This window comes from Heteronotia binoei, chromosome 7, assembly GCF_032191835.1.
Source record: "Heteronotia binoei isolate CCM8104 ecotype False Entrance Well chromosome 7, APGP_CSIRO_Hbin_v1, whole genome shotgun sequence".
NCBI classification, from domain to species: Eukaryota; Metazoa; Chordata; class Lepidosauria; order Squamata; family Gekkonidae; genus Heteronotia; species Heteronotia binoei.
This window is the reverse complement of record NC_083229.1, coordinates 41,540,523-41,560,919: the sequence shown is the minus strand read 5'-3', so window position 1 is coordinate 41,560,919 and position 20,397 is coordinate 41,540,523. Positions and strand designations below refer to the sequence as shown.

General features: G+C 42.4%; 1 protein-coding gene across 1 annotated transcript in view; it reads right to left on the bottom strand.

Annotated features, from left to right (window-relative positions):
- The window catches only part of CDH17 (cadherin 17), a 39,088-nt gene extending 26,251 nt beyond the window's left edge, over positions 1–12,837 (bottom strand). Inside the window, exon 1 of the mRNA XM_060242945.1 lies at positions 12,760–12,837. Coding sequence (XP_060098928.1) covers positions 12,760–12,810 — 51 coding nt within the window. The 5' untranslated portion in view covers positions 12,811–12,837. The remainder of the gene's footprint in view (positions 1–12,759) is intronic.
- Between the last annotated feature and the right edge of the window lie 7,560 nt (positions 12,838–20,397).

Here is a 20,397-nt window from a genome sequence, read left to right as displayed (position 1 = left end):
GGAATAGTGGTTAAGTGTGCGGACTCTTATCTGGGAGAACCGGGTTTGATTCCCCACTCCTCTACTTGCACCTGCTAGCATGGCCTTGGGTCAGCCATAGCTCTGGCAGAGGTTGTCCTTGAAAGGGCAGCTGCTGAGAGTGTCCTCTCAGCCCCACCCACCTCACAGGGTGTCTGTTGTGGGGGAGGAAGATAAAGGAGATTGTGAGCCGCTCTGAGACTCTTCGGAGTGGAGGGCGGGATATAAACCCAATATCATCATCTTTGTTCAAATATTATTTGGATATTTATTTATTTAAAACATTGATTTGCTTTCTTTCTTTCTTGTGGAGCTCAAGGTGGTTTACAAACTTAGATAAAACACATCAAATAAAATGTAGTAAAATACAAAACCAAAATTTTAATTATTTTTTTTTAAATTAAAAACCACTACTTAGGACAGTTACTGAACTTGACCAAATATAGTCCTAAACCAGATAATCTTCAACTGCCTTCTGAAGATCAAGATCAAAAGTGAGGGGGTCACGCACACCTTTCTGGGTAGGATGCTCCATAATTGTGGGGCTGCCACTTCTTTGATTGATGGGACAGCCAAGAGAGTCTCTCCCTCTTATCTTAATTTTTGGGCAGGAACACATGAAAGAATACAGTTGTTTAGATATGGTATGCCCTGGAACATACCCAACATTCCCTGACAATCTATCCAGCTATTTTGCATGTTTATTTTGGCTTACTTTTAACCAATGTTTTTTTTGTAGAAAAAGCCCAGGAGGAGCTCATTTGCATATTAGGCCACATCACCTGGCCTGGGACCATATGACTGCCACATGGTGGGTCAGGCCAACTGGAGCCCGGAGCCCTGGCCAACCCAGGCAGAGCTCCACTCCTGTGGGCTCCAGCAGAAAAAAAGTCCTGCTTTTAATCTTGTTTATTTAAATACATGTGCTGCAATTAGGATTAAAGACATTAGCGATCACATACAAAGCCCTTCATGGCCTTGGACCTTCATAGCTGCAAGACTGCCTCTTCCCATGTGCTCTGCCATGGCAACTTCAAGCATCAAAGCAGGGTCTTTTGCAGGTGCCAATCTGCAAAATCAACAACTGCCTGAACATGTGCCTTCCCTATTGTGATCCCCGCCTTGTGGAATGGCCAGCCCGATAAAGTCAGGAAGGCCCCCCACTCACAGCTTTCCAAAAACTATGTAAAACTGAATTATTCACGAGGGCTTTCCTACGCAGGCAATAGGATAGCATTGTTAAGGAAAGAAGAAGATGTTGGATTTATATCCCACCCTTTACTCTCAATCTCAATCTCCTTTACCTTCCTTCCCCAATCTCCTTTACCTTCCTTCCTCACAAGAGACACCCTGTGAGGTAGGTGGGGCTGAGAGAGCTCTCACAAGAAGCTGCCCTTTCAAGGACAGCTCTGGGAGAGCTATGGCTGACCCAAGGCCATTCCAGCAGGTGCAAGTGGAGAAGTGGGGAATCAATCCCTGTTCTCCCACATAAGAGTCCACACACTTAACCACTACACCAAACTGACTCTCAATCTGTGGGTGTAGAAGCAGCAGGCTTCATGAAGTTATCTAGAAAAATTATTAGGGACTGTGGTCTGTAATTATGTGTATAACTTGCTGAAACTTGGATCCTACAATGTAATGTTTGTATCATTGAATGTGTCATGAATACTTATGTTTTGCTTCAATTCTGTTCTTAGACTTTGATTCTACAACCCTAATCCTACTGCATGTTTACTGAAGTCTAATCTGTCAATTGTATTTACTCACTGTGTTATAATCTGCCTTGAGTCCAAGAGAGAAAGACAGGCGATGATAGGATAGATAGATAGATAGATAGATAGATAGATAGATAGATAGATAGATAGATAGATAGATAGATAGATAGATAGATAGATAGATAGATAGATATGTCTCCCTTCAGCCTTTAGGGAGCCCGGGCTGGGTCCCCCCCCCCCCCCCCCCAGTTTTCCCCTTGCTTGCAGTCCTCCCAGTCTGCACATGCAGCCAGCAATTAAGTTGCTCTTTGGCCGACTTGCCTGGTGTGGCTGCTGTTGGCATCGTCACCAAGTTGGCCTCTCACTGCCTCTTTCCTGCAAGGTGGACACTCTGAGATAATTTGTGAGAGGGCCCCTGAGATTTTGACTGCCTAGGGGCCTCTGCAGGGTTTAATCTAGCACTGATTGTATGCAATTATTATATGTAGCTTTATCCCCCTGCCCTGGTTTAGTAATCAATGAAACATATTCCTTTTAAATGTGAGGTGACAGAAGAGTTATGATGTGATGACTCAAGTTCTGTAAGCCATTAACATGTTGCATGTACATATGGTGTGCAAAGGCTGATTTCTATGCTAGGTATCTTATAAAGAGAGATCATAAGAGCAAGCCTGTTTTACATCCATTCCTAACACACGTGCTCTACTGCCCTAGAAAACTAGTTTTTTAAACCTTCATTTGAATGACAACATAGAATTATAGCATACATAATGTGAAGCTGAAGGTTTGTGTCAGGCACAAACTCTCTTCATCTACCAGCATTTTCTTATGACTTTTTAAAAACTATGTACTGCTAGTAAATGGAATTCATATGTAATACTTTGTTCTGTCCCAGGTTTTATTATTTATTTACTTTATGTTTATATCCCACCCTCTCTGCAAGTGGACTCAGGGTGGCTAACAGTCAAATATCTTTTAAAACAATATAATCCTAAATCTATTAAAATCATTTCAAATATAATCACAATAGCACTACATAAATTAATGGCGAATTTCCATAGGTTCCTCGGAAGGCTATGCAATTTCATAATTAGTTCTTTTAAATTAGATCTTTACAGCTTCGTTATCACTGTTGGTGGTTCTTATAGGCTTCCCAACACCCCCCCCCGCCCTGCCGGGGGACCCCTGAATTAGCAGCCTAATCCCCCGCTCTCTAAAAATCTGATAGCGGGGGTGGGGGGGTGGAACGGCGCAGTGTCTCTTTCCCTGCCTGGCTTCAGGCTTCTCCCTTCCTCCGGGTCACAAAGACCCGCCCACTGCCGGCCTGCTATTCGCTCCAGTCCGGTCTCCCTTCGCGAGGTGCATGCTGGGACTTGTAGTCCTTGCATCCTCTCCGGCTGCCGGGTGGCATCTCCTCGGGGAGTCTGGACCATGTGCGTTTCTACCTCCGGAGGCTTCAGTTGCTGATTGAAAGGCTTCCTCTTGGGATGGTGTGTCTGTGTTACTTTGAAGAAGTTGGCAGCAACTCGTGAGTAGAGAGGCCAATCCCCCTTCAGTGTTGCCAGAAATGGGAGGGGACACATCTGCTGAGCATTATTCTCTATGTGGAGATTGATTCTCATAGGGTATAATGGGGAATTGATCTGGAGGTTTCGGGGGCTCTGGGGGAGCTGTTTTTTGAGGTAGAGGGACCAAATTTTCAGTATAGTATCTAGTGACTCTCCCCAAAGTGTCTCCCAAGTTTCAAAACGATTGGACCAGGGGGTCCCATTCTATGAGCCCCAAAAGAAGGTGCCCCTATCCTTCATTTCCTATGGAAGGAAGACATTTAAAAAGATGTGCGGTTCCTTTAAATGTGATGGCCAGAACTCCCTTGGAGTTCAATTATGCTTGTCACACCCTTGTTCCTGGCTCCACCCCGATGTCTCCTGGCTCCAACCAAAAGTCTCCTGGCTCCACCCCCAAAGTCCCCAGATATTTCTTGAATTGGACTTGGCAACCCTAGGTTCTTAAGATGCTGGACAATTAACAATAGATGGAATTGCTCAGTTCTTGTAGGATGTGGCAGCTGTCTCCCATCTCAGGTGTTGTAGGCCAATAGAAACAATTCTGTTTTACAGGCCCTGCAGAATTGAGAAAGGTCCCCCAGGGCCCTTATGGCCTCCAGGAGGGTATTCCATAGTGCTGGTGCTGCCACTGAGAAGACCCTGTCCCTGGTAGAACTTAGCCTGGCCTCCCTTAGGCTGTAGATAGAAAGTAGATTTTGACTTCCCAAATGCTGTGCTCTCAGGGGAATGTGGGGGGAGAGGTGGTCCCATAGATAGGGCCATATAGGGCTTTAAAGGTCAGTACCAGCACCTTTAAAGGTCAGTACCAGCACCTTTTACCAGGGCTTTTCCTGAGCAGGAACGCACAGGAATGCAGTTCCAGCTGGCTTGGCATCAGGGGGAGTGGCCTAATATGCAAATGAGTTGCTGCTGGGCTTTTTCTACCAAAAAAGCCCTGTGTGAAACAATGGTGACATCAGGGGGTGTGGCATAACATGCAAATGAGTTTCTGCTCGGCGTTTTCTACAAAAAAGCCGTGCCTTTTATTAATTAAAGTATTAACTTGAATTCTTATTTATTTATTAAGAATATTTATAAGCTACCTTTCCACACAAGCACTTTGGGCCAACTCAGAGACTCCTCTGAAGTCGGCCCAAAAAATCTGTTCAGACAGCAACATCTACCGGCTGTTCTCCTCCCATCCTCACTCTGTCCTCCAGGCACCCAAGACCAGATCAAAAAGCTACCACTTCCAAAGTGGTAGCATATTTTTGAGCTGGCCGTCAGTCACCTCCCCGCCGTCTGGATGGGGAAGGACACAAGTGAGGCGACTTGGCTGTGTGGAACTGCCAAGCCACCCCAAGCAGTTCCCGGGTTGTTGTTTTTTTAAGAAACCATTCAGAGTGCTGGAGCATTCGTGCGCATCAGCACTTGCCCCCCCTCCGAGGGGGGGAAAAAAAGGAATCCGGCTTCTGGGTCACCTTCCCATGCGGAGGCGCCCAGCCGCCTGATGGATGGGATGTAGGCGGCATGCGGGTGAACGTGTGGAGGCTCCGGGATGGCTTTTTGAGACACCTCCAAGCCACCCCAGAACACCCATCCGTTCTCAGACGTGGGTAGCAAGTGGATTAATACATAATTTAATAAGAAATTGATTCTCAGCAAATCAACTGAAAACAGCTGCCATGATCTTAGACCTAGTGTGGCCTAGAGGGCAGGGAGAAGCCTGCCTAGGAGTTACTAGTAAGCCTACATATCCCAGGATCCCTTCTGTTCCTCTGACTGGGTAAACAGAACTTTTGGAAGGAAAACTTGCCCAATGGGGTGGGACCTGGGAGAAACAAATAAATAGGCCTGGCTGGAAAGGGAAGTTGTTCTCTCTGGAAAAGGCTGCAGGAGAGAAGGCAGCAGGGAGGAATCTGATCCAAGGCTAAGGTTGCCAAGTCCCCCGCAGCCTCTATTGTACCATAGAATTTCCCCTCCCAAATTGCATGGCACCCTGGGCAGACTCGTAGCCCACCCGTCCCCTTCGCAGCGCCACACCCTGTCACCCCAATCAGCCCCACCTCCTCGACCGCCCATTCCTGGGCATTGAAATAGACCTGGCGGGGAAGGGAGGGAAGAGGAGACTGGGGAGCAGGCAAACTAGGTGTTTGCCGGGGGGGGGGGGAGCTGAATTCGGCAACCCCACCCTACCAGTGGCCTAGGCAACTGCCTAGTTTGCCTAGTAGGCGAGCCGGCCCTGGTTGCATTAGGACTGTTGCTTTCTTTATGCCAATCTTTACTGTTTTTCTATATTCACTCTGCACTAAATGTTTTACTACCTGCTTGTTGTTCTAGAGCACTTATAATAGACTTCTTGTCATACTGCCTGGGTCCTCAGGTCTCTTCTGTCACGGATAGGTACTTGCAAGAAGGAAGTTGGGTGGATGCTCTGAGCCCTCCCAGTAGGGTTGCCAAGTCCAATTCAAGAAATATCTGGGGACTTTGGGGGCGGAGCCAGGAGACTTTGGGGGTGGAGCCAGGAACAAGGGTGTGACAAGCATAATTGAACGCCAAGGGAGTTCTGGCCATCACATTTAAAGGGACAGCACACCTTTTTAAATGCCTTTCTTCCATAGGAAATAATGAAGGATAGAGGCACCATCTTTTGGGGCTCATAGAATTAGACCCCCTTGGTCCAATTGTTTTGAAACTTGGGAGGTATTTTGGGGAGAGGCACTAGATGCTATACTAAAAGTTTGGTGCCTCTACCTCAAAAACATAGCCCCCCAGAGCCCCCAATACCCGCGGATCAATTCCCTGTTATTCCCTATGGGAATCATTCTCCATAGGGAATAATAGAGTGCCCAGTAGACATTTCCCTCCCCCCCCCCACGCTTTCTAAAGCGGGGGGAGGGCCTCCAAACCAGGGAATCCCCTGTCCCCTCCCTCTCTCACACACACAAATACTTACTGGGTCTTGTTCCTGCAGAACTTTACTTGCTCTGAAAATGAAAGCAAAACAAAGGGAGGGGCCCTTCTCCGAAGCCCTTCCTGTTTCCTGCTTCCTGCTCAGCCTTAAAGGCACATATTTTAAAAACGGACCTGCAGGAGCTCTACAACTACATGGTGATTGTGGGGGGCGGGGCTTCTCCCGCCAACCAGCTGGCTGGGGGCAGGGAGAAGCCTGTAAAAACAGGGGATCCCCGCTGGGACCTGGGGATTGGGAAGCCTACCTCCCAGGCAGACCCTTACGAGAGTGGTGGCAGCCAGTGTTCCCTCTAAGCTTTGTTAGTGTGAGCTCACTCACAGTTTTTTAGCCTCTGGCTCACATATTTTTGTCTTAGCTCAGGAAGGATGCCCTGAGAGCAAACTAACTTATGCAGTAACCAAATCACTCACTCACACAACTTCAATACTAGTAGCTCATGAAGTAAAATTTTTGCTGACAAGACTCCACAGCTTAGAGGGAGCATCACAGAAGGCTCTTCCAGGCCCCCTACTTGTGTTAAAATAGCAAACACTCAACAATGTAAAATAAAATTAAGTGTCATCCCACTTTCACTCCAGTTCAAAAGCTTTCCAGAAAACAAGTCTTCAGTCCAGTCTGGAAGATACCAGTCTCATCTCCTGGGAAATTGTGAAATCTGGGGGCAATGAACGAAAAAGCTTTCCCATGGGTTCCAGCTAAATGAACTTCAACTAGGCCTGATTCCTACAGGAAAGCACCATGTCTGGCTCTCACACCTTCAAAGATATATGTCTCATGCCTTTTCATTCCATCTTAGGGTTTTTTAGTTTTAAATCCAGTAATGCTCCTGTCTGTTCACCAGTTCTCACTGTTAAAACACCTTTTCTATTTTGATTTCTCTTCTTCTGATTCGACACATACCTGCCTGTTTCACAACTCCTTTTTGAAGGTATTTTTCAACACTTCCCCACACTCTTAACATTTTGTCTACCACTACAAATCTGGAAGAACATAAAAAGTAAGCTGTATATTTCACTGCCCAATATAAGAACAAAAACATTAAGGTCAAATGGCAAAGAACAACACCATTATGAGGGAAGCACCTTCTGACACTCGTTCTCCACTTCCACAGAGGGTTGTCAGATTGGGGGTGGGTGGGTAGGGTTGCCAGATCGAGGTTGGGAAACTCCTGGGGATTTTCAGATGGAGCCTAGGGAGGACAGGGACCTCAGTGGGGTACAATGCCACACAGTTCACCCTTCTAAGCATCTGTTTTCTTCAGGGTAGCTGATCTTCGTAGTTTAGATATGAGCTGTAATTCCAGGGGATCCCCATATCTCACCTGGAGGCTGGCATCCCTACCTACCACCCTCCATAACCTCTCTCTCTCTCTCTGGTTCAGGGTAACAAGTAGGTCACACCTTCTTGTCTATTTTAAAATCTCTAGGGAGCTGTGACCATTTCACGTCTCAGGTTCTCTCTCTTTCTTACAGAGACATCAGCAGATGGGCTAGCCCAGACCCCACTTTAGTCAACAGGCCCTCAAACACTTCACAAAGGTATTGGAGTGGGGGCACAAACTCTGTTCCACTCACATGCTGCCACCATTTATTCATATCCTATACTATAGAGAGGCCAAGATACTAACTTGTGTGTGTGTGTTTCATATTGGGTTAAATGTAAAAAAAAAAAGTCTTGAAAATATAATATCCTTAGTTTCCATTTTTACCAGTTAAGAAGAAAATGTTGTTCAAACAAATTACAAAGATGATCTGACTCCAATGCTAACAAGGAATTAAACTTATAAAAAATTTAAGCACATTGTACATGACTTATTTATGTAGATACATTTAACTTCAAACAGGTTACTTGCTACACCTCCAAGCCCAGGTAAGAGAGAAGAAGAGAGGTTCTATAAAAGATGAAACAGAAGGCAAGCAACAGCCAAAGAGGCCCAGCTTCTAAATGGTAAAAGGGTGGGGCTAACTGCCAAGCGTACCTGAATGAGAGAAGTCTCTTAACCCTTTTCCTTCCAGAGTTTCTTGCATTCTGAGTTACAATATCCGACACTCTTTCTTAACCTCACATGCAACAGTTCTCACTTTTCAGCTTATCTCATACTTTTTCAAATGGCTTTTGACAGAGCCTTGGTCAGGGTGTCAGCCACCATTTCTTCTGTTTAATAGTACTCCATCTCTAGTATGCCCTTCTCAGTGTCAGCCACCATTTCTTCTGTTTAATAGTACTCCATCTCTAGTATGCCCTTCTCAGTGAAACTTCACACCAATGAGCAACCATTTTTTCTGACTGAGAAATCTTAATGCAGCTCTGTTTTTCTTCTTTAAGTTGAATTGACTTTTTCTCATCAACTCCAAAATTCTTTAGTAAATGGTCTAACCACAACAGTTCTCTGCATGCTTCAGCTGATGCTATATATGCCCTTCCCTCCTCAACCCCATCATCGTTAGGCACCACCTCCAGATCTCCAGGAACTTCCCAGCCTGGAGTTGAAAGGAACTTCTACCCCTGCACTTGTACACGCATAGGCTTTGCATAGATGAAGGCACAGGGGTCAGGAGCAACAACAAGAAGCATGATCACCATCCCAACTGCTCACTCCCAATTGTTTCCTTTTTTAAAAAAAGTATCTCCTAGTTTAAGAACTTTGATTGAGCTTCTTTTGCATCACAAGGCCTAAAGGATGTTAGTAGGGGGTGAAAGAGACAAATAGAGCTTTGTACGTCTAAGCAACATTTTTATGGGATTTCATCTTTGAAGGGATTTGTCATATTTTATAGGGAAACATGCCATGTTTGGAAAGATCAAAGTCTAATCCTTCAGCTTCCAGGGTGCAAAGTTCAGTTCTTATATCAGCATATAGGCCCTTCCTTGTCAATTCAAAACATTTTATATGAGCTGTAAAATGTCTAAACGCCTCATGAATCATTATTTAATGAAGCAGAGAGGAGGGGCACTTCTTTCTGTGTCTTTGTCCCATATACTGTTTGGCAGCTGCTCGAGTCCTACAGGAAATAGCTGCAACAAAGTTGGGTTTCAACAGTCTACTGGCAAAATCCTGGGCAATAAACATTTGAAGTGCAACATGGGACATGATTCCCAGGCTCCTTTTTGTTTGATCCAAAATTGATGGAGCCATATTTCTGAAGATAATTTCAATTTTTAAATGAAAAAATCCAAATTTTAATACATATATTTGCTTTTATGGGTGCAGAGGTTGCAAGCACAAGGCTGGTAACTGGCAGGATACACATCTGGAAGAGGGAGGTCCTCACCAGCTTTTGTAATGATGCTGTCAGTGATGCACAGATTTCACTTCCAGTGTGACTGGAAGTGACAACATCCTGTGCAACAGGAAATGGCATCATTACTTCACTGGCAATGCATCAGAATTCAGCTTAAATGCTTTATATCAGGGGTGGCCAATGGTAGCTGTCCAGATGTTTTTTGCCTACAACTCCCATCTGCCCTAGCCATTGGCCATGCTGGCTGGGGCTGATGGGAGTTATAGGCAAAAAACATCTGGACAGCTACTGTTGGCCACCCCTGCTCTATATAGTTTAACTGGAATTTGGGGTGAATGCTAGAGTATAGCCCAACATGATGACATCACTTCTGGGTTGCTCCAGAAGAGATGTGATGGCATCAGGACAATATCAATCACCTCCCATTCTTCCTACTGCCCAGCTGAGAAGTGGCAGAAATTACCACTGGAAATGGGAGACATCCTGCTGAAAAAGGAGACTGGCAAACCTGGTTGGTGCCAAAGTTTTATCTTCCATGGAAGGCAACAGGAAGATCTTGCCTTGCCAATCACCTATTGCAGGGGTGTCAAACTCATTTGTTATGAATGCTGGAACTGACATAAATGAGACCTTGCAAGGCCATGTCAGGCTGGGTCATGTGTGTTCCTATTTAAGATTAGATAGCAGAGATATAAACTTTATAAAGGACACAGACAAACACAATTAAAGATTTAAAAAAAAACTTTAAGCACATTTAAAACTTTAGCACTTGTTGGTCTTAAAGGTGCTTTCTTTGTATCTCTCCCATGGGATCCAGGGAGCTGGGCAAAGGAAGCTCTGTCTCTTTCCTTTCTTTCCTAGGGGATTAGGAGGTGCTAGATCAAGGTACATGTGCCTGATGAAAACAGTGGACTGGGTGCAGATTAGGTTTAGTCCATTTGCACCAACCATCAATGACAGGGTTGCCAGTACTGCCTCAGCAAATGCCTGGAGATTTTGAGGGCAGTACTTGGGAAGGGTGGGGTTTTTTTTTGGGGGGGGGGATGATGGCACTTCTGAGTGATGCTCTAGGAACTTCCCCTAATCTTATGGTTAAAGACCATAAAGACATGAGGAAATTCCTAGAGTGTCACTGTGGAGGCTGCCTGTCTTTTTTCTCCTGTTCCTCAATGGCAGAGGATGCGGAAAGAGGGTGGGTATTTACCCACTACAGGTGTGAAAATGGCAGACATAATCAATGAAGGCAGACACAGAGGTGTTTCTGGTGACTAATTCCATGAACTAAAATTCAACTTATTTTAGAAGTCCCCCGAAACACAAGTCTGGCATTGCCTTTCCATAGCAATCCTGCTCTCAGATGGGATGCAATCCATAGTAATAGCTGCATACTTTTGGCATTCCCAAGGCCTCCTCAGCTATCACTGCTCACATAACTTCTCAAAAGCTAGCAGTTGGAGGTCTTATTGCACAAAGAGGCTGAACATCCTACATGCTCATGTAACTTTTAGCTTAATATTCTGCAGAATCTTTTCCATGCCAGTAGTGTGTGTGCATGCTAGGGTTGCTAATCCCCAGGTGGGGGCAGGGGATCCCCCAGTTTGGAGCCCCTCCCCCCACTTCAGGGTCGTCGGAAAGCAGGGGGAGGGGAGGGAAATGTCTGCTGGGAACTCTGTTATTCCCTATGGAGATTTATTCCCATAGAAAATCATGGAGAATTGATCTGCGGGTATCTGGGGCTCTGGGGGGGCTGCTTTTTGGGATAGAGGCACCAAATTTTCAGTATAGCATCTAGTGCCTCTCCCCAAAATACCCTCCAAGTTTCAAAAAGATTGGACCAGGGGGTCCAATTCTATGAGCCCCCAAAAAAGGTGTCCCTATCCATGATTTCCTATGGAAGGAAGGAATTGAAAAGGTGTGCCGTCCCTTTAAATATGATGGCCAGAACTCCCTTGGAGTTCAATTATGCTTGACACAGCCTTGATCTTGGCTCCACCCCTAATGTCTCCTGGCTCCACCCCCAAAGTCCCCTGGCTCCACCCCCAAAGTCCCCAGATATTTCTTGAATTGGACTTGGCAACCCTAGTGCATGCTTATTTGTCTGTGTTTGGGAAGAGATTGCCTTACTACTGTTCCCCTCTCCCACATGTTAAGTAAATCCAATGGAATGTGCACTCACCAGCACAGGAAAGGTGGACATTTATCAACTCCAAACAGTGGTTTTTAAAAAAATGTCAAACCAAAAGTCTCTCAAAATGGCTGCACATTTCCTTAAGGTGCTAGCTTTAGTGCTGTGCTATTGCTATATGTGTAGGGATGGATACAGGACTAAACCATGAAGCAAAATTCATCAGGAATTTTGCCCTGTTCACGAACAGAAATTAATGACAGGTCTACCATCACAAACTTCCATGAACTTTTTAATATGAGCATTCTTGCACTTGTCTTGTACAACTGAAGAGAGAACAGCCTCTGAACAATTTCAAATATATGGAAAATAAAAAGGTCCCCCCCCCTCCAAAAAGTTAATCAAATAGTACATGTATTATATAGCTCTTCCTCGTGCCCAGAGCTGTTTTTTTCTGGAAAGAGAGGTACCAGAACTTTCAAGAGGGAAATGAAGGAGAAACACAGGGGTGTCCACCCTGTACTTTTAAACAATTTATTGTGAAATTTGTTTCCACAAAAGTTCTGGAATTCCGTTCCACCACATTCCACCAGGAAAAAAGGCCCTGTTCATGCCACAACCACCCCCTCCCTCCCAAAAAAAACAAAATCCACAAGAGATGCCACTTACTCTCTTGCAGTCACAACAATTCTAACGCAATATATTTCTGGGCAGTTTTACATTTTTCTGGGACAATATTTTGTATATTGGAAAATGCAATTCCTTCTGCAGAAGAAACACCACTTTGAAGGAGGGCATTCAAGTAGCGTTCAGTAGATACAGCACAATTCACGACAAACACAATATTTAATGCACACCAAGAAATCATGCAGAAATGCCTGCAAAAATCTCCTCTGCATTCAAAAACACAGCTGAGAGGCAGTTTTCCCAACATATCTATTGTAAGGAGAAGATTATTCCTATCATGATCCTAAGGACTGGGACAGATCACAAATAGTATAATTACAAACACAATCAGTCAAATATACTTCCTGTCTTAATATCTGTAATTGCCACAGTGTACAACAGTAGAAAGTAGTTATTTTCTCACATGTACCAAATTCACTGAAGGAAAAGAAGAGCTTTTTCAACTTACCTTGTGAAGGAAAAGGAGACACAAAAAGTGAAGTCCATATGGCTTAAACATCTTGATAGGGCCCAATATACTGACTCCTTAAAAAAAGAAAATGCTATAAGATATTGCAATCCCAATATTTTTTGGAAATCCTTGTTCTGTTTTTTATGTCTCGTTTGTGCAATTCATACCTGTGAGCCTTTGCATCTAATTCATATTTCTTAATTGTCATTTAATGGAAGGGAGGGAACCTAGGTTTGAGGCCGGAAGAAAAGAGATAGAAGAGTTTTTCCCTCATACTAGAAACTAGTGGTGAAAAGATTGCAGACAAAACCTTAAAAGGATAAAATAAACAGGGAACAGAACTATTAAATGGTGAAGGAATTGTAAATGAGAGATAGTGGAGAGAGACTAGTAGTGCATCTTGCACAGTGCTATGATTGTACATCTCCGAGACCCACCTGGGAGGGCTGGATCTAATGGAGCCCAAGGTTCAGGGCTTCAGGTGTCTATGTACCAATGCCTAAAACTTGGGCAATGAGAAGGAACACCTTGAGCTTCTAATGCAGACAGAGGGATATGATTTAGTAATCATTACAGAAACTTGATGTGATTATTTCCATGACTGGAATGTAGTAGTCGATGGATATAAGTTGTTCAAGAAAAAAACAAAAGGGTTGAAGAGGAGGTAGAGTGGTGTTGTATGTGAGGAGAGGGTTTGTTTGTCAGGAAATACTAGAGGAGAAGCATAACAACTCAGTGGAAAATATCTGGGTGAGGATAAGGAGGGGGGGGAGAACAAGCACTTATTGTGGTTGGAGTCTGCTACAGACCTTCTGACCAGGATGAGGGGGTTGATGCTGCCCTCTTTGAACAGCTTGACAGGGTATTCAGACAATATGACTTGGCAGTTATGGGTGATTTCAACTTCCCTGATATATACTGGGAGACAAACTCTGCAAAGCGTCTTCAGTCACACACACTCCTGACTTGTCTAGCTGACAACTTCATTCATCACATGGTGGAGGACACTACAAGGGGCTCAGACATACTCAATATTGACAACAAGCAAGAGATGGTAGATAGGGTGAAGGTGGTGGGGACCTTAGGGGGAAGTGACCATGTCATGCTAGAATTCCTTTTGTTGCGGGGGACGAAGGAAGTTCATAGCCACATGTGTATGTTAGATCTCAGTAGGGCAGATTCTAATAAACTCAGAGGCATCTCTCTACAAAATTATCAAGGTGGCTTTCAGTGTGTAAAAAATTTCAATAGCCAATTAAAATCCTTTTAAAATGGATTGTCACCTTGGTTTTGTGTGTTTGCAACTTGTCGCTTTGTTAGTGACTTTGAGCCAGTTATCTCCACAGATGAAAGGTGAGATATAAATATTATAAATAAATTAGTGCAAGACTAGCCACTAGAAATACACCAAGCCTACTCTACCACCTCAATATTCATCAGAAATATACCACAATATATCATCTTGCTGGGCTATCCTGTTGTACTTTTACTAAAGACTGTAATTGGTTTCTATTGTGATGTTACTCTGATTTTATTGTGAGTTCGTTTTTACTATGATGTACTCCGCTCTAAGCCCCCATGGGGGAATGGGCGGAATATAAATAAACTACTACTAGTACTAGTACTAATAATAATAATAGAATAAAGAACTGCATAACAGGAAAAGACAGCTAACCATAAAACAAGCTACAGTGGCTTTCAGTTGGAGACATTTCTATTTTCCACACATTGCTGATGCAAATGAGATGTATTCCCAATAGCAATGAAATAGCCACATGAGAGGGATACTCTTTTCTTTCCTTCATTTCCCATTATGCCATCCCCGCCCCCCAAGAAGCCTACAGGGGCATAAACTTACAGGCCAAGCATGTAAGTTATTTATTTATTGTATGGCAGAATTACACACAGGAAGCATATAATAATATTAAAAACTGTAGCAAGGTCTAGGATGATTTAGTGAATGATAATATCTTTGCCTCATGCTTGAAAGAATTGAATCTGGGTGCCGAATTGAATCTGGGTGCCAGGTAAAACTCTGTGGAGAGGGTGTACCAGAGTACCACCACTGAGATTTGTACATCCCTAGAGATTCACATTTACCTGAGAGCTGATTCAAAGGTTCTGGCAAGCACATTATCTAGTCCTGTGAGAGGAATATACTGTCTTCAGCTGCGACCTCAGGATTGCTCCAAATCAAGGACTTTCCAGACAGGAAGCCCTTTCTCAGAGGGACATGGTTGTCATTTGCTGATATGCTTCACTAGTGCTTACTGTGCTTCACTAGTGCAAATGGTATCCTCATATTGGCACATAATGGAAGTGAATGGGGCTAGTCTTGGGGCCAGAAAAAAAATACTGCCATAGATGTGGCAAACTAGATTGTCAGACAAAATATTAAGAGAAAAATAATAAACAGAGAAAGCACTTTAAATCACAAGGGGATTCAAAATGGCAGACAATGGAAGGAATCCGACAGACATCTTATGCTCTGTTGTACGAGTGAGTCTCACTGCTGCTTTCATTAAAAGGCAAGGTATTCATTGTAGGTTTCTTCTTCCAATATCTGTCACTGTTTTAGAAGACTGCATTCAGAAAATACATTTGATAAGCTGACAACAAAGGAACTTGGTTTTAGATTTTGAAAGAAAAAATAAAAACACCTCACAGAACCTGGACTGCAGCACTCCCAAAGCAAACAAAAAGAAATCAGTTTGCTACATTGATTAAAATAAACCATGTCGGGATTTAAAATCTTTAAAAGAAATTATGTGAAGAAGATAATCTCTTACCTGGTGTGTGAAAACCTTGTATTTTGCGAAAAAGATATATTTATACACCTGCCCAGCTTGGTGGTAACTACCTTTGTCCATAAAAGCACTTGGCAGTTTCACAGAAACTTGGTAGACGTGCAATCAAACATTAACTTTGTACATTGACAAGTCATGTTCTTTAAGGGCAAGGTGTGTCTTGAAATGACAACCATCGCAATAAACATAAGGAACCATTTTCAAACAGACATGATTTCTATCCCATATATGTCTTTCCAACGAATTTTTGCATTACTTTCCAAGTTTTTGTAGATAACATGCCAGAAGCTAGGGAAAACAAGACTGAGAAGGAGGCTGCTTGAACAGACTGGATCTTTTAGCAAAAATTATAAAAACATAAAGAAGATATCATCCTTCAATAGTTATAATCCTTTGATCACAATTTCATTTTCAGTTTTGCTATTCTAATAGTCCTGACCTGTATGGCCCAAGCTAGCTGGATCTCATCAGCTAAGCAGAGTCAGCCCTGATTAGTACTTGAATGGGAGATCGCAAAGGAAGTCCAGGGTTGCTTCGCAGAGGCAGGCAATAGCAAACCACCTTTGTTCACCTCTATAGGGTCACCATAAATCAGCTGAGACTCGATGCTCCCTCTAAGCTGTGGTGTCTTGTGAGCAAAAATTCTACTTTGTGAGCTACTGGCATTAAAGTTGTGAGCTATTGCATAAATTAGTTTGCTCTGGGGCCATTTATCCTGAGCTAAGATGAAAATGTGTGAAGCAGAGGCTAAAAAACTGAGCTAGCTCACACTAACTCAGTTCAGAGGGAACACTAAACTTTATGGCACTTTCTAGTTTTAAAAACTTTTATTAGTTTCAGAAAAAGTAGAGATAGGGAATAGAGAGCACAATACATTTCAACCTTATTCTGCATAAAGATACTTTCAAAGAATACAAGCCTACATCTGCAATACTTTCTTTACATAAATTGTCCCATATTATTATCTCTAAGCTAAGCATCATCAACATTTTAATATTTTATATTATAAATCTTCTAGTTAAGATATCTATTGGTTTTGACAATTTCAGTAAAGGCAATTTTGTAATATAAAATACAGGAAAAAAGGAAAAATAAGTTCACACCAGAGAATCTTAAGAGTCTTGAGTGTCTAACCAGGCATAGAATTTCATCCAGTATTTTCTTGCTTCTTCTTTCATTTCAAACATTTTTTTATTAGTAACATATGGCAATATATTCAATTTTTTATATCATTAATAACTACTTTTTTAAAATCCCATATATTACTTTCTACCTACCCCTCCCCCCTTTACTTGACCCTCGCCGGTGTACTAAATTCAAAACATCATTTCAAAAGGTACCCCTAATTAATAAGAACCAAAGTTAATATCTTCCCCCCACTTATACTTAATCATTATCAAAAATTGTCCAATGTCCTTTTATTTTCCATTCTTTTTCTACATATCTTCTGAACTTCTTCCACTCCATCTTAAATACTTCTAAATCATAGTCTCTTAAAAGTTCTTGTTAACTTATCCATTTCACTCCATGTCATAACTTTAACAATCAAATCCCATTTCTCTGGTATTTTTTCTTGCTTCCATAACTGCACATACAATGTCCTAGCAGCTGAGAGCAAGTACCAGATTAAAGTTCTGTCTTCTTTTGGAAATTTTTCCATTTGTAATCCTAACAGAAAAGTCACTGCAACTTTGTTAAATTCATATCCCAAGATCTTAGAAATCTCTTGCTGAATCATCTGCCAAAACATTTTAGCTCTTTCACAACTCCACCACATATGGTAGAAAGAACCTTCATGCTTTTTACATTTCCAACATCTGTCTGGCATCTTGTTATTCATCTTTGCCAATTTTTTAGCATTTATATACCATCTGTACTTCATCTTAAAACAATTTTCTTTGATATTCTGGCATGTTGAGAGTTTCATAGAGTTCTTCCACAAATATAAAGAACATAAGAGAAGCCATGTTGGATCAGGCCAATGGCCCATCCAGTCCAACACTCTGTGTCACACAGTGGCAAAATTTATATATATATATATATATATATATATATATATATATATATATATATATATATACATACATACACACACACACACACACACACACACGCACACTGTGGCTAATAGCCACTGATGGACCTCTGCTCCATATTTTTATCTAAACCCCTCTTGAAGGTGGCCATGCTTGTGGCTGCCACTACCTCCTGTGGCAGTGAATTCCACATGTTAATCACCCTTTGGGTGAAGAAGTACTTCCTTTTATCCTTTTCAAGCTCTTCTCTGGTTTTCAACTGATTATCTTTTCCCCAACAAATCATCATATCTATAATTCTGATTTAGTTTTAGAAGATTTGGATGAGTAAATGCTTCTACTGAAGAGACCCATCTTGGAATTTTTTGATAAATTCTGATTTTTAACCATGACCACATGTGGTACAAGGATTTTCGAAACCATTGATTCTTAAAATAGGAATGGCCTTCAAGTCTGATACCATAGATATGCATGCCACCCCATAGTGAGATCATGTCCCTCTAACAACAGTTGTCTCTTATCATTCAATAGTATCCAGTCTCTTACTCACAAAAGCACAGAAGCTTTGTAATACAATTGCCAGTCTGGAAGGCCCATACCTGCTCTTAATTTGGAATCTTGCAATGTCTTTAGTTTGATTCTAGGTTTTTTGCCTTGCCAAACATATTTGGAGACCATCTTGTTCAGTTCTTGAAAAAATCCACTATTTAAAAATACTGGAATAGTTTGAAACAAGAATAATAGCCTTGGAAGGATATTCATCTTTATTAAGGTTATTCTTCCCATTAAGGATAGATTCAAGTCATGCCATTTTTCCAAGTCTTCTTTAATTTCTTTAAGTAGTTTATCATAATTGTCTGTTTTTAAATTGCTACATTTATTTGAAATTAGGACCCCTAGATATTTGATTCTTTTCTCATACAAAAACCCTGATTTTTGCTGAAAAGATTCTAGTATAGTACAATGCCATAGAGTCCACCCTTCAAAGCAGCCATTTTCTCAGGGGAGCTGATCTCTGCCTGCTGGAAATTAGTTGTAAAAACAGGACATCTCCAGGCCCCACCTGGAGGCTGTCAACATAAAAATTGAAACAAAGTAATCCACATTTAAAATTCATGGGCTTCTCTTTTAAAATGGATTATGAATTGAGTTGGATTTTTCAGATAGGAAACTAAAACATGCATAGAAACCATCAATCAGCAAGATCCACTAACTGGCAGATGCAGAAAATCAGACTTTGTTGGCACTGCAACAAAGGTAATCAAAATTTCATAAAACTGTTCCTAGGGATCCATGCTCCAGACGAAGACCACTGCACAACCTTCAAGGCTGAATTTAACTCAGCAACTGACGCAACATAGCTCTTCTGTTTTAATACAGCCATTGTTTTATTAGAAATACTTGGACAAATTTTGCTTATTTTGAAATCCCGGTGGTAAACCAAGAACAGAAAAGAAGGCTTAGTGTGTTTTCTGGTTTGTACCTGTGTGCAGTGGTTCTTCCCTGTATCTGCTGGACCCCAAAACGTCTGTAGCAATTGATCTCTGCTGTATGCAGAATTACTGGGGATAATGCCTTGAAAGGTGCCCTGTGTCAACTGAGGTCTGATTAAGGAGAATGTATGTGAAGATGCTTGATTAGCTGTACTGCTACAATCCCTCCCCACCCCCAACAAATCTCTTGAGATACGTGGCAAGGGTTACTCTTATTTGCAAATATTTACAGACTTCTTTGGGTTCTTCTGCCTTTCTTTAAACAAAGCATTTTTCTGCTGCTGTTAAAACAGGACACAAAAGACCATGCTGATGGTAGTGTTGGAGTTGAAAAGTAGTTCAAAAACTGTGGATTGCTGTAGGGCCCCTGGCCTCTCCTCAGCTGAGACATCCCAATTTAATCCCCTATCTACTCTTAGTTGCTTTGAAGGGCACCACCTTGAAAGCCTAAGTGCAAATGGGATCAGTAGAATAAGTTTTCAGAGAGCGCATCTGGTCTGCCATGTCCAGAGCACATTCCAGCATGGACACAGACTGTATAAAACATTTACATATCCACCACCACCACCCACCCCAGATCCAGGGCACAAGTAACAGAAGCATATCCCTTGCTTCAGTGGGTACTCCATCAAAGCAACATGAAACATTTACAGTTAATGGGCAACCCTTTAGTATCTCCTCCCATCAAAGCAGCCAAACATCCAATCAACTCAGAATGGGCCATCAAGATAAGACAGCTTTACCATCATTTCATTTCACACCTGGATCTTTGTAGATATGTTAAAACTTCCCCATCTTGGAACTGCCACCAGATTTGGACAACAGTTACCTTCAAACTGCCCCATCAAATTCAATGAAAAATTCAGTGAAAAATGTGCCAAGTTCTCACACTACCTGGATACCCCTGCAACAGCTTTACAACTACTTGTGTGTATTTATGATGTTAAATGTTTGCCATTTTAGTCTGCCTCTAGCTGTGTGTCAGTTTGAGTGCTAGTAACTAAATGGCAGGGCCGGATCGGGGGGGGGGGGCAGAGGGGGGTGCTTGCTCTGGGCGCTGACGCGGGGGGGCGCCAAATTGAGTATGGAGTCCATTGTACTCTATGGGCTATAAGATAGAATGGGTCCATAAGGGGCATCATTTTTTAATCCCCTCCCCTCAAAAAACATGTAGATCCGGCCCTACTAAATGGTCTGTTTAGTTTGAATACTGCAGAGGAATAAGACTTCCATATAAACTAACAAAAGATTCTTGGTTTATCTTGCTGGAAACCCTGTAATAAGCAAATTTCCCCCCTC